Source organism: Stegodyphus dumicola, chromosome 6 (assembly GCF_044657685.1).
Source record: "Stegodyphus dumicola isolate Sdum_Otavi_A_Nest chromosome 6, ASM4465768v1".
Taxonomy (NCBI): Eukaryota; Metazoa; Arthropoda; class Arachnida; order Araneae; family Eresidae; genus Stegodyphus; species Stegodyphus dumicola.
This window is the reverse complement of record NC_140773.1, coordinates 73,025,419-73,040,812: the sequence shown is the minus strand read 5'-3', so window position 1 is coordinate 73,040,812 and position 15,394 is coordinate 73,025,419. Positions and strand designations below refer to the sequence as shown.

At 33.6% G+C, this 15,394-nt stretch overlaps 1 protein-coding gene across 1 annotated transcript in view; it reads left to right on the top strand.

Annotated features, from left to right (window-relative positions):
* The first annotated feature begins 2,656 nt into the window (after positions 1-2,656).
* Positions 2,657-15,394, top strand: part of Ras85D (GTPase ras-like protein 1) — a 158,168-nt gene continuing 145,430 nt past the window's right edge. The window contains exon 1 of the mRNA XM_085818519.1: positions 2,657-2,931. Coding sequence (XP_085674645.1) covers positions 2,901-2,931 — 31 coding nt within the window. The 5' untranslated portion in view covers positions 2,657-2,900. The remainder of the gene's footprint in view (positions 2,932-15,394) is intronic.

The following is a 15,394-nucleotide window of genomic DNA, read 5'->3' as shown; positions in this document are numbered from 1 at the left end:
CAAAATAAAAATGGCTACATACAATCCAAGAGAAAAACCTATCTATTTAAAAATCAAATTCTATACATTTTACGTGCGAGAGGAATACGTTGCTCTCGAGCCTGCGTTTTTAACATAGCCAACAACTGAATATTATTTTAATAACAACTATTTTAACAACTATTGAAAACGTGTTCGGAAGTTAAATAATAATAATTTATTTATTATTAATATTAATCAGTTTATGCTCACGAGACATCCTTGTCCATTTTAATCTTCAGTTTCTTCTTCCTGTATGTGACCTTATCGCAACATATTCAGTTTCATCAAAAACAACCACTTCCTTCATTGTGCTTCGATTTTTTTGCAAAAGAGTGTAAATAACCTTTAATACTTTGAAGTGCGGTGCTTACCTATAGTAACTTTTCTATTAAATGTCTTAGTCGCTCGTGTGAGTAGTTTTCAAGACTTTCTGAATTTCCCTTGTAGCTCACTAGATGGCAATCAAGAAACATAAGCCAGTAGTTGATGCAGCAATACGTCTTCAAGAAAAACATCAGGCACTGAAGACAACATCCCGACAATTTGCACTCTGCAGCACCAAGAAAAAGCCTGTAAAAACAGTAGTGTGGGAACGCAGTACATGCAAAGTTGCACTCTACTTGAAAAAGAACTGTTTCCATGAGTACCATAGAAACTGATTTGTATTGACGTATTCTGTGGGCGGTGGTCACTGACACTAACCACCAAAAGCGGTCATTTTTATCACACCCCTTGGACAAAATATGTGTAATTGTCGCATTGTAATACCTGATATAGTAAATAAAACAAGAGATTTTCTGAAAAAGGTAACTGCCTTTTCCAGACAATTCAAAGAGTTAAGTCGCGACGGACTATGGAACTGTTCCATTCTTTTTTGTGGCCTCTATAGATATCCGTAAAGGATAATGTTAGGAGAAATGCTTTGGTGGCGACATTTCATTGCGCCAAAGGATGTAGGTATTATATAGCTAGGTAGCGGGAGAAAATATGTAGGGAAAGGATTTAAGAAGTTTGTGTGTAATATGCTCGTCGTTCTTCGACTGAGAGATGTGAGAAACCCAAACGGTTGAGTAAACGCACTATTTCTCTTAAAGTTATTTTTTATGGTTTGACAGTACTGTATTTCTTTGTTAATATTTAGAATATGCCATCGAGGTTAGAATAGACCTTCTCGTAACCTCCATGGAATATTATAATGAATAGTGGGAATACACCATGTTTTCTAAATGATGTGGATTGCCCATTTTAATTCAATTACCTAGGTAGATTGCCTGCTTTATTTTGATTTCTTATTCCCCTTTTCATTTTTTGTTTACTGTAAATCGACTGAGTGAATGAAATTCAGATAGAGTCTCGCAACAAAAGAAGTATCACAGCTCTCTATCTAGAGGTACATCATCCGACAACTCCAATAAATATTCCACATAAAATGCTTATTTTTTATACTGGATCGTTAAAATATTTTTAGTCAATGGATTCTTGTATAGCATAGAAAACCTTAAATTGTACTTTTACGCACGGGCGTACTGAGGGTAAACAGCGGATCACCTCAAGCCTGCAATCAGGATGGAGCCTCCGAAGAACCTGAAAACTTTAAGTATATGTACCTGTATTTAGGTATATGTGAAAGGATGAAGTTAAAAAGTGGTCTGCATTGAAAATGTTAAAGTTCACATTATATTTGGCACTAAGGACTTTTTAGTGTATGTTTCGGTTGCTTCATGGAGAGAAGCTTTTTAAAGCTGGAGCTAATAGCTCGAAACAGTGAAACAAGTAAGCAGTAGCTAAAAATAATTACTTTGATGAAGCTTGTAAAAAAACGTTCAGAAGTCCAAGCTCGAAAGAAACAGTTTTAGCCTTTTTTATTGATAGAAAAATAAAAAATGTTTTTAAATCATCAGAAATGACAAATTAATAAGCTTTTTTTAAATATTTTCGCCGCCGCTAACGCGGAGCTGATTCTCTTTACCCCCATCGCACATCTCCTTCTACACTATTCTTCCTTCTTTCTTCTAGATTGTTATCAGAAGCCGAGTAAAAAGATGTTTCTATATCTTTTGACACTCGAGAATAAAATACGATCTTGCTGTGTGTTATTTTAAAGTATTCTATATTTATCTGCTAGATGTTTTCTTTTAATCAAGATTTTTTGTTTTTCAAATTATTTTAAGTGTTTAATTTTAATGAAATAAATATTAATTATATATTTTCGGTGATATTTGTATAACGATCATTCGAAAAAAGGGTGGGCGCCCAAGGAAGTCCTCGGGCTTCGATAGATGTAGGTTGGTCTGCCACGGCATTTACCTGGTATATTTCAGTAGGAAGCATTCAATATTGAAACAAAACAAGAAGGGAAAAATTCCTTTTCGATTATTAAAATTTACCTGGAATTTCATCTAAAAGAATTTATACTTCAGAATTTCAAGATTACGTATTAGTATTGAACGCAATGCAGTACATGCATCTTGTCTGAATTAGAGTATTTTTTTGCATCAGATAATTATGAAAGGGTTTTACATTTTAACACTTAATGTAATCTTTAAAGTATTTATGTACCATCAGCGTATTGATGCGTTTGAAAACGTAACACTTGCGATTTTCAATTAATTTAATTCTAAAGCTATACGTAGATGGCGCAGCTGTTCTGCACTCAAATTGTGTCCTTTGCTGGTGGTGTGTGGTGGTGTTTCCCTGGCTTTAGCTGTGAAATTTGATTTAATGCTGGAAAGTTTGATTAGCAGTTTCGTAATTAGTGCATGTCTCGGCGGTTTATACTTAAATTCAGTACCTGCTTGTTTATGATTAAGTGCAATCAACATCCCAGAAGACACTTGTAGAATCTCCATTTATTCCATCAGACCGGCATCTAACAGACTATGACTGAATATAAGTTAGTCGTTGTCGGAGGTAAGAAAGTTTTCTTTATTAATATGTTTTCGGTAGTATTTCCTGAAACTAATTTATATTGGTTAAAATGTGACATTTGTTGTCTAATATATATTAATATAAAGGCCATGCTGTGTATGACATTTATGGAAAAGGACATTTAATTTTTCTGTTCAGTAATTTGTCTCACCAGGGCTAAGTTGTATCAGCATTTTGATTGCTGTATGTGTTATCTTTGCAGTTTGTTTATTTCATAATATTTGACGCTATTGATTGAATTTTCTATGTGCAATCTTCTTATATCTTAAACTGCGCTGTAATTCAGTGAAATCAATTTTGGAGAGCTATTTTTTTATATGATAACTTTCTTTTATGCATGATCCAGTGTTTCTGTATTGCACTTTAACTTGTGGGCTAGTGTCTTCAGAATTTTCAGAATGCTAGATAATAAATCCCGAAAATCATAATCTTAATGTTTCATTTGGATCAAATCAATTTCATTAAACACGGAGATTTTTTTTTTGGTAAGCTGACATTTGAATGTAAATGTAGTATTAAAATGTAGCTTCATTATAAATATAACTTGCTCATTTATTTTGGGTTAAGGTAAATCCGTGGACATTATAATGTATTCTTTGAGAAAGTTCTGTGAAATTTGATTTTTGATTGCATTAAATAACAAAGAATAAGAATTCACTATGTTTTAAATGCTTGTTTTATGTAAAAATTGAGAGAAATAAGTATGCTTTTAAAGGAGTAATATTATCCTCATTAAAAGGCCCAAAATATTATGATCTACAAAATATTTAGTTTATATATTAATATTTATAGTAAGTAAGCTTTCAAAAATATCGATAAACTACTCGAAATACCTTTTACTTGTTTGAATTATTTAAAGGGTATAAGAATTGTTGAAATATAAGATCTGTGTTGTGGAAATATTCATTTTTCGTTCAAGCTGACAGATTTCTTTGCCTTTTATTGAGAAGTGTGTTATAGAAAAAAAATCATAGCTTACAAAATATATCATAAGAATAACTCAGAAGCTTAAATTTTGATATGATGATACCTGTATCGTATTAAGATTTAACAATTTATAAATAAATTTGCAATTTAATATTCTTAATAGCAAAAGTATTTTTTAAATTTAAAATACTTTAAAATGGGTATTCACAAATGTCGCGAAGAAATGAAATATCACAATTTTTTCCCTTATTGCTGTTACTTTCACATTTTATTTTTAAAGATAAAATAATCTGGTAGTTTTCCGTTGTAAAAAATTGTAATAAAATTGTATTTTAAAACAATTTTAAGACTGAAATTATTTATCATTAACAACAAAAATCAAACTCATTTCTTTTTGTGCACAAATGAAATTTAGTACTAATTTATGCAATATTAAATTTTTACAGAAATAATTTCAAAATAAAATTTACATTTAACATTTTTTGTAAAAAATCATGCTGTATTTACCGCAAAAAATTTTCTCGCACCTTGTGCAGCAAATCTGCAATTTTTGGTCCTTTATGCTAGGACATATATGTCACCTTTTCCTGGAACACTTCTGTTTTTTTGCCGGGTGTCCTTCCCTTTTGCTACAAACTTCTTTCTTGAATGTGATCCTTCCAAAGTTCTAATGCAAGTTCTTTGATAAATAAACTTCGTTTCCTATATTGCATTTCTGGCGTCTTCGCAGATAGCAATATCATTTTAGCATTTATAGCTGCAATGTTGAAAATACCGAATAATACTGTCATTGACCATCTGTTGCTAATTCTAGTAGTAGTATAAGTGGATTCAATCCACTACATCTACAGCACCTTTTGTTAAAGCATACACAGTTTCTTTTTTGCTTCTCGAGTAGAAACTTCGGTTGATCTTTACATTATGGTAACTTAACGATTTTTTGGCGAAAATTTGGCAACCAACTCTCCTACAGCAACCCTCTATTTTTTTTCCCCGCCGCCATTTTGTCTTCATGAAGTAAAGACATGTTTCTTTTCTTTTTATCTACTGAACACTTCTTCCAACAATCTACTAGCCAAATTACACTTATGCTAGAAATTTTATCAAACAAAACTGCTTAATCATGACAAACATTCACTGCAAAATTGGGAAAAAGTGCACAATACCATACTCCTTACGCGTTTTTCAAAATAACACATAAACATAAACCATGTACACGCCGACTTATTTTTACTTAAAAAAACATCCCAGAATTGCACAAAAATGGCATTGCGCACACTCTTCACTATATCCATGTACACTGCTTTTTTCTCATAAATTAGAAAAATTTCACGAAAATACATGACAATTTTCTCAATCTTTAAACCCGGTAAAAATAACATATATGAAATTACTTGATCGCAAAAAAGTATTTACCCTTTCCAAATATGAACATTTCCACATATAAAATAAATAAAATATCCAAAAACTTTTACCTCTAAATCATCTATTACATTATACACGTCACCAACAAATTCATACCGCAAGCATTACAAATACTTAGTATCAAATATTTAAATTATTTCTATGCACGTTTACTTCAACTTAAATGTAAAGCAAATTCTTACAAACATAAAATTCACAAAATAACTATCATTTAATTAAAATATAATTAAATTCAAAAACACTACTTAAAATATAAATGAGCACATACATTAAATACATACATAAATACCCATTTCGAATTCACTTTAGTTACGGCCATGGGATCCAAAAATTCACGAACACTGTTTCACACAACACAGAATAAAGCCAAATACAAAATTCCAGATTTTTTCCCGATTTCCCCCCCTTTTCCGATTAAAGAACCGTAATTCGTCCATTAATATCACATGACATATCCCATGATCTCTCATTTCCCTCACACAAAATAATGCGTAATCGGAACTGAGTACTGCTCACATTATTACCAAAGTCCCAGGTAGTAACCTTTATCACCTCCAAAATGTCGCCAAACTACCAGCTACCATATTGTAAAGATCAACCGAAACTTCGATGGCACTGTCATTACGCATAGTGGACAACAGAGCAACGCATTTATTTTTGTTTGGTGTGTAGAAAACTAATGCCATATTTCCTTGAAATCCAAGTTACTATTCCGTTTTGAGGGCCATAAAAAAATTGCAGCGACAATGTATGCGCAAAAGCGCCAAATCTAGCAAACACGCCCATTTAACAGTGCGCCAAATCTAGCGTACACATTGATTTCAGATTGCATAAGTTGATATAGTTCTATATTTCTTAAGACGTCATTGAAATACTAATTTTATTTTTAAATCCTTTTTTGATATCCTATGGATTTAACAATTTGGGAATTGCCCGTGATGAAACGTCGACAATAGAATTTTGGGTAAAGTGCAGAATCACCTACTACTTGACGTGTTGCACATACTCGGTATCCATGTGCACATCGACCTATTTTCACTTAAAGAAAAATCCTATAATTGCACAAAAATGGCACTGCGTGCACCCTTGACCTTATCTATGTACACTTTGACCTATTTTCACTTAAAAAGTAAAAGAAAATTGATAAAAATCCAATTGTTTTTCACACTTGTTAAAAAGCGGCAAACAAATAAGTGAGTGATTCTGCACTTTACCGAGAATGTTTTCAAAGAAAAGGCATAATTCATTATAGAAAATTACGTTTGAACAACCAACGAGATGAAATTATGCTTTAGCGATAAGTCGGTAGTGAAATAGCGATCTAGGCATCCATTCAGTTATGTTTAGCAATTTTTATATAAATTATAATAATGATCTGAAATAGTTATTTATTCTTATGCTTCCATTCAGTCATGTTTAGCCTTTTTCATATAAATTATAATAATAAAAAGTATTATATGAAATTAACCTTTCATCTAAATTAAAACATCAATCTTAGATAGTTATTTACTATTATACTTCCTTTCTTGCCGCAATTATTTTTAACAGCATTCGCATCAACAATAGTTTGGCGATTTTTTAAGGTCCTCGAAACCGAATAGTACCAAATCCAAATAATGATGAATATAGTTCTCTTTTTTTGCCACAAGTAAAATCTTTTGGCAATTCTTTTTAATTTTTTCTGATGGTTTCTACAAGCATAATTTTCTTTTCATGGAGATCTTTGCCAAGGTATAACTTATGTACGAGTTGTAAACATTAAGGTTGCACCCTGAATTCAAAATAGGTTCCACAAATCTCTTGATTACTTTATCAGGACCATTTTCTGAGATATACGGCCATGTGGGTTCCTGCATAAATTTCATGATTTGAAGTGTAAAATGCCCTTGCTTTTCTGAGATATACGGCCATGTGGGTTCCTGCATAAATTTCATGATTTGAAGTGTAAAATGCCCTTGCATCAACTGGAGCAAAAATTTTAATCCATATTTTGCAGGTTTACTTGGATTGTATTGATGAAAGGAGCATCTTCTCCGAGAGGGTTCTAACTTTTCATCAGTTGTGACGTATTCTCCAAGACCGTAAACATTTTTGCAATTTTCAACAAACTTTTCAAAAACATTTCTGATCGGAGCCAGTTTATCCATTTCTCTTCTAGAAGGACGATCTCTTATGTCATCAAATTTCAAACTACTTATAAGCCCTGTTCTGTCAGTCACCCAAAGGATGCAACATATACTTGAGAAGCCTTGTGCAGTCCTTCAAAATAAAGAAGACTAATAAATGCTCTGATTTCTGTAATATTTATGTGTCGAGAATCTCTCTATCTTCCATATTTGATGGCTATCTTTGCCAAGATAACAATTCGATGACACAGAAATACTGAATTCATCGCTTGAGTCTAATGCCTCTTCAGAATTCGATTGATCACTAAACTGTTCTTCATCAACTATTTCTTCGTCTTCTTCATTAACTGAAACTTCGGCTAATAGTTTCTGTAATCTTTTCATTTCCTCGTCATAACTCAAATAGCGAGACATTTTTGCAACTGCCTGATCTCTTCCACAATTTTAAAGACAATGCGAGCGCGCGCCTCGGCCCTGGAAAGCCCAGCTACTCAGCTTCTTAGAAAAGATTGAGGATAAATTCCGGAAATGCTTGTGAATAACACCTACATGACCCGACACGCAGCTACTGAGAATGTCGATAAATTTCACCAACGGGTGAAATTTTTGTATTATGTTTTTGTAACGACCGGGCCTGCCAGGCCCAATGCACATCCTAGCGGGTTAAAGTTTCTCTCGTTTTTATTATTTCCTTGCTTTTGAAGTTATATGGTTGATTAGTTTAATGATTTTCTTCTTGCATTAGTATATTTTATGTTTGTAACTTAATATTTTTTTATGTATTAAACATAATAAAATTTAGGAATTTCTTCAAATTAGGAAGCTGTTTATTTTTATGTTAATTTGTCCCATGTCATTAAAATACCTTTCCGTATTTAATTTGTAATCCTAATTGATGTTTATTATTTTAAAATAATAAAGCTAGAATGTTCTTTCCACATTTGGAGATGTCTTATTAAAAGCACTGTATAGTAGAATTTAAGGTTTAGGGTCCCCGAAATCCCCGAACTGCACAAAAATGGCATTGCGCACTCCGTTGATCCATGTACACGTTGACCTATTTTCACTTAAAAAAAAAATCTCAGAATTGCACAAACTTGCATTGCGCACTCCCTTTACTTTGTCCATGTACACATCCATATATTTTCACTTAAAAAGTCAAAGGAGCATCAAAGTCTACAATATAGGCAAACAAAAAAATACATAATCTCAATAAAATACATTTTAAACCAAACAATAAAATAACATAAAAAAGGAAACGCATGTTATACATTTAAGCACTACCAAAAGCAAATATTCACTTACCATGATTTTCGAGTTAACTTCGTACACCAGAGCCAAGTAAAAATCAAAATATCAATCATACTTAAATGACTTTTTTCAAACCAGGTACTCTTTCTGACCGAATGCTTCACATAGTGACCATCTGAACCTTTCTTCCTTTAAACTCATTCAAATCCATCTAAACGATTTTAACACACACCACAAAAACGCTTACAAAACATCCCATGATTAAAAACTTCCCAGACTCATGCACCCGATTACGTCACAATAGGGTTTCCATAACATTCAACTACTCAGGCTACCATAAATGAAACAACTTGGCGATAAATCAAACAACAACTTTGCCATAATACAAGGGGTACCTTAAGGTCTACTCTACCCAAATTTAAATTATTTTATTTGCAAATAGTAATGCTGTAATATATTATGAAAGTAGTTCAGCTGACTCTTGAAAAATGCAAGTTTGAATTACAGTGGATGGACAAAAATATGGAAACACCTTGTGAAACGCATGTTTGAAAAGAAAGATTGATTTTAATGAAATATGTAGGTGGCGTTGGCGTTTTTGACTACTGACGCCACCTATACAACTTCGTAAATGTGCTAAACAGTTCAGTTGTTGTCGGAGTACTCTTATGTGAGGTTGTCATTGCATTATGTCAGAGTTAACAGACTTCAAACGTGGGCAAATTGTTGGAGCACGTATGGTAGGTGCTTCCGTAAGCAAGGTAGCCGAAGTGTTTAGTGTTTCAAGAGGTACTGTATCGAAGATTTATTCCGCATATTTGAAAAGCGGAAAAACATCATCTGCTAAATCACAGCGCGGACGAAAGTGTGTCCTGAGTGATCGTGACAGACGATCATTAAGGGCACTTGTGACAAAAAATAAGAAGACCACAGCTGCAAAAGTTACTGCTGAAATGAATGTTGTGTTACCGAACCCTGTGAGTACCAAAACAATTAGAAGGGAGCTTCATAAACAGGGAATTGCTGGCCGTGCTGCAATTGAGAAGCCACTCATCAGTGATGCTAATGTCCGTAACAGGAAAAGGTGGTGTTTAAGTCATAAAGCCTGGACTATAGAGCAATGGAAGTGAGTAATATGGTCTGACGAGTCTTCTTTCACATTGTTTCCCACTTCTGGCCGAGTTTACGTCTGGAGAACGCCATCTCAAGCCTATAATACAGACTGCTTGTTGCCAAGAATGAAACATGGCGGAGGTTCTGTTATGGTTTGGGCAGCCATATCGTAGTTCTATGCTAGCCCCATGATAACTGTGTCGGGGCACATGACTGCCAAGACTTCTGTGAACATTTTGGCCGATCAAGTTCATCCCATGGTACAAACTTTGTTCCCCGATGGTGATGGTGTCTTCCAAGACGACAAAGCCCCTGTTCATACAGCTCACATTGTCCAGGACTGGTTTTCTGAGCACGAGGATGAGTTGTCCCATGTTCCCTGGCCACCACAGTCACCAGACCTGAATATTATCGAACCTTTGTGGTCTACGTTGGAACGGAAAGTGCGTTCTCATTATCCACCGCCAACATCGTTATCTGAACTTGCCACCGTTTTGCAGGAAGAATGGTACAATATTCCCCTGGCAAACATACAGGAACTGTATTTATCCATTTCGAGAAGACTGCAAGCTGTTTTGGATGCCAACGGGTTTCCTACACCATATTAAGCAAACAAACATGTTTTTTTAAAGGTGTTTCCATATTTTTGTCCAACCCCTGTATGTGAGTCTGCTTATGATATTTTTCAATAAAAAGGTTTGAATTTTTTTTTAGAATAAGTGTATCATGAATATATAAACTGTGCTGTAAAATGCTGTGTTTTTGTGTTGCTGTAAAAGGATGTGTTTAGTATTATAAAATATTCAAAGTTACTTGATTAAAAATTGAAATTCCAAATTATTTGGGTGCAGATATTTGCAAACTCACTTGCCACTGTTGGTATTGAGAGCTATGTTAACAGATATTAAAATAAATAAATGCCTCCTGTTGCTAGTATTGTGATGAGCTTGTATGCTGTTAGTATCTTCTTAAAATACTGTTGCATGTACTCTTATATTTTGCATAAATTCTCACTATCCCACGAGTGCACAGCATTTAAACAAACTTTTCCTTTGCAAATTTTCCTTCGCACTCCTGCACCCTCCCTAGCACACTTTATTGGTACACTTATCAGCCAATGCTTTATCTCTCAGGTCTAGTATTCTGTTCTCCTTCCTTGTCTTCAGGACTTGCCTGCTGCTACATTTTAACAGGACATTACGTGACCAAATGTTGCATGTAATGTTCCAGCTTTTTTCTTAACCAATCATACTGCACTGTTACCCTGGCTTGCTTGCTCTGCCCCATTTAGCATGTCTCCATCAATTGCCCATCGGACATGTCTGGTCAATGATTGGAGAACGCCTAGCCCAGTATGCCACGGGTGCACCAGAGAAACTTGGGCTATGTATGGAAGCAGCATGGGCTGTCATTCCCCAGCAACACATGCAGAGCTTCTTTCACTCAGTGCCTCGATGTGTAGCAGCGGTTAATGACAAATGTGATGGAAACACACAATACTGATTTTCTTGTCTTCCTTGTTTCAGAGACGGCTGTATTTCAAATCAGTTAACGTTGATACTATTGTGCAATCTCTGAAATAAATTTGACTTTGATATCTCCTGTCCTTCTTCGTGTTGCATGTTGAATGGCCACCAGTGTACATGCAGATTCTTCATTATTATTATTATTATTATTATTATTTTTTTATTTTAAATACATCGTGATAGCATTTGGTGGCAACAGTCTGAACAGTTATTTGGACACAAAAGTGATACAGTCAAAAAGTGAGTTGCAAGTTTCACCTCTGGTGCTGAAAAGTTATGCGAATGTTGTTTGGCTGATTGAATTTTTTTTTTTTTTTGACTGGCTGTTCAGAAGTGTCACTTGTCATTCTTAATTGGTTGCACCTGTTAAAAATTTCATGTACCTCAATGATTTTTCTTTTTTAAGTACTATTTTTTTTAATCATTTTTAGCAGACTAAAAAGTATAAAATAAAATATATAAATAGCTCTGTTAAACTTATTAAGTTAATTAAAAAGTGAGACTAAATTTTTTAAAATAATTATATTATTTAAATATTTTAATATTCCTGATCATTTGTGATTGAAAATTAAATCGTGGTGTGACCAATCTGTATTCGAAAAGAATTTCAAAGATGAGGGACTGAAATGACATATTGTGAGAATGATTACCGTCACTTCCTGTAAATTTTTGTTTTATAATTTTGATTTGTAATTTACCATGGTTATAACAGCTCCCCGATTTTATTTTTTAGTCGTATAGGATAGGAAATGTATCATAGAGAATTATTTTAAAAAACTTTTCAGCATGTTTACTAAAGCCATGTAATGTAAAAGACTTTTTTGCGTGTATTTCATTCTTGTTCTAGTAGTTTTTATTATTATTATTATTATTTTTTTGAAAAACTAAATTTGTTTTCCCTATCTCGAAAGAATTTCCGGAAATCAGTTTATCTTGAAAAATAAATTACTTCCTTATTCAGATTTTCCCAAATCCTGAGGAAGGAAGCGTTTCAGGAAAGCACACAGTCACTATATTGGATATGATTTTGTTTTGTTTATTGATCTTTACTGAAGAAATTAAATTAGCTTGTGAACTGTAGCATCTTCAGATGCTCTTTGTATGAAGCAACTATTTCAATGTTTTGATGCTATGTTAATGCAAAATGTGTTTCATTTATTTTTCTGATTTCTTTCATTGACTTACACAAGAAATAAAATGCCAAACTAGTAAAAATACCAGATTGGTAATTCTTGTTTTCTAGAATTCCCATTGTATTCTACAGTTTAAGTGATGCAGTATTCTCTGATGTGCTGATTAATATTCAAATATTTTATATAATTGTGAAAGAATGGCAGACTGGATAGTGCATAATTGTAATGCTAATTAATTAATTATAAATTGGGTGTGTTTCAGAGTGGACTTTGACTTTCTTCTGCAAAAACTACAGCAAATTTCGAACATAGTCTGATTTGTTGCCAAATGATTAAAGCTATTTTAAATGGCTGGTATTAAAATGTTTAACATGAATTAAATTAACATTCCCAAAATGATTTTATTTGTATTAAATAAAAGAACAAAAAAGTAAGAATTGCCATTTTTGCAAAGAAAAAAAAAAAAAAAAAAAAAACTGTTCATTCAGTCAATTTTATTTGAATGTATCATTTATGTATTGTTGTGTCTTGGAAGTATATGTGAGTAATCGTATATCTTTCTGCGAATAAGATAAATACTTTGAATTGTCTGTGACTAATTATTCATCAAACTGATGTATTTATTGTGTTGGTTTTGTATGTAAATATTTGTTTGTATATATTGGGTTGTTCAGAAACTAATTTGTTTTTTCGCAGACAGAGGGCTTATGTATATTTTTCAGACTTCACACTTAAGCCGCCTAATCCTTATATACCGGGTAAGTCAAAATGAATATAGTGATTACAAATGGCTATAACTATTTATTGGAAACAAATTTGTCTTTAAAATTAATACATAATGTTGAGGGAACTTCAAAATTTTGTACATACTTCATAGATGTTCGATGTGACTTCTCTTGGTCACACAGACAACATCTAGGTGGTAGTCCATTTCATGCCAGATATTTTGAAGCATTTGTTCAGTCACCAATGCAAGTGCATTATAAATGCATACTTTGAGTTCTTCAATTGTTTTGGGCATGGGAGGCATAAACACCCTGTTTTTCGCATAACCCTATAGAAAACGAATCACAAGGTGTTAAGTCCGGAAATTTTGGTGGCCAAGAGTAGAAGACGTCGTCGGCAGCTCCACTTCGACCAATAAAATGCTTTGGAAGATGTTGATTTAAAAATGTGCAAACCTCCATACTCCAGTGTAGGTGTGCTCCATCTTGCTGAAAGATGTAATCTATGGAATCAGAGTCTAGCTGTGACATTAACCATACTTCAAGCTTGTCTAGGTAAACATTTGATGTCACACTTTGCTCAGTGAAGAAAAAAGGACCCTACAATTTACGTGAGGAGATCACGCAGAACACATCAACTTTTGCTGAGTCACGTTCATGTTCAGTCGTACCCCATATTCGACTATTGTACCATTTAACCTTCCCACTTCCACAAGAACCACAGACCTCTGGATATGCTCCCATCTTGCTTACCACTACACTACAAAGGCATGCTAGGAAGGTGGGAGAAATACCTTATATACTCCCCCTTTTTAAGGACTAAGGTTTTTTTTTTTAGGGAACCCAATCGCCAAATCCTGTGTGTGGAAAATCATCATCTTCCACCCTTTTTAATTCAGGTGTCACTGTAGAGACATTAGGTATATTAGAAGCAGGAGACTTGAAATATTAGCAATGCCCTCGCCGGGATTCGAACCACGAACCTCTGGATACGCGCCCCGCGTGCAGACCACACAAAGGCATGCTAGGAAGGCGGGAAAAATACCTTATATACTCCCCCTTTTTAAGGACTAAGGTTTTTTTTTTTAGGGAACCCAATCGCCAAATCCTGGGTGTGGAGAATCATCATCTTCCACCCTTTTTAATTCAGGTGTCACTGTAGAGACATTAGGTATATTAGAAGCAGGAGACTTGAAAAATTAGCAATGCCCTCGCCGGGATTCGAACCACGAACCTCTGGATACGCGCCCCACGTGCAGACCACACAAAGGCATGCTAGGAAGGCGGGAAAAATACCTTATAAGATATTGGATTGAAATGGACAATATATAATTCAATAAAATATTTATTCACTCTAAGAAAATCTTTCATTTTCATAAAAAAAAAAAAAAAAGCTAATTTTGAAATGCAATTACCGTGTTGTTTTAACTTGTTAAGTGCCCACCAATGAACAAAGGTAAAATTTCCATTCGGGCATCGTTAGTTACCGTAGAATAAATTATGAGAAAATGTACTTTGATGAATAATTTGATATTTAAAATTTAAAAGAAGATTATAAAGATAAGAAAGGGTTTGCTGGATGTTATAAATGAATTCATGAATACAGTGCAGTGCAATAATACAAATGTCATTTTAATGGGGTTTGTTGAAATGTGTCAAGCAGAGATAGAATTTCCATCATCATTATCTAGAACTTATTACGTTTGTAATGCAATTCTGAGAACTTTTGTTTTCAGTTCATTCTACAACATCTTCACAACTTTACTTGCATGATTTCCTGGATCTCTTTCTTTCGCTTTTTTAAATTCATTGCGTTAATTTTGTGTTATAAATAACCAGTGTCCTCATCTCAGGTATTCATTAGCTGATCTGGTTATCGCTTTCAAAACTGGTTGAAATGAAGTGATAATGATACTTTATTTGCGTGGCTGAAGCAGAAAGTTAAGCACAATGGGATCGACACTTAACTTGGTAAAGCAAACTAAATCCAAATTTTTTAAAGTTCTTTCTTAATTAACTCTTAATCGAATCATGCAGAAGAAAAGGGTTGATAATTAAATAAGCAATGCTATAAACTTTTCATTTTATCAATTCTTGTGAAGAAATTTAGTTTTAGCAGATTCTGCGGATATTTTTTTTCAAAGTCAATATTTAATTACATAGCATGTATCGGAAAATCGTGTACCCTCTCATTGATATTTGATATTGGAAAAACAAAA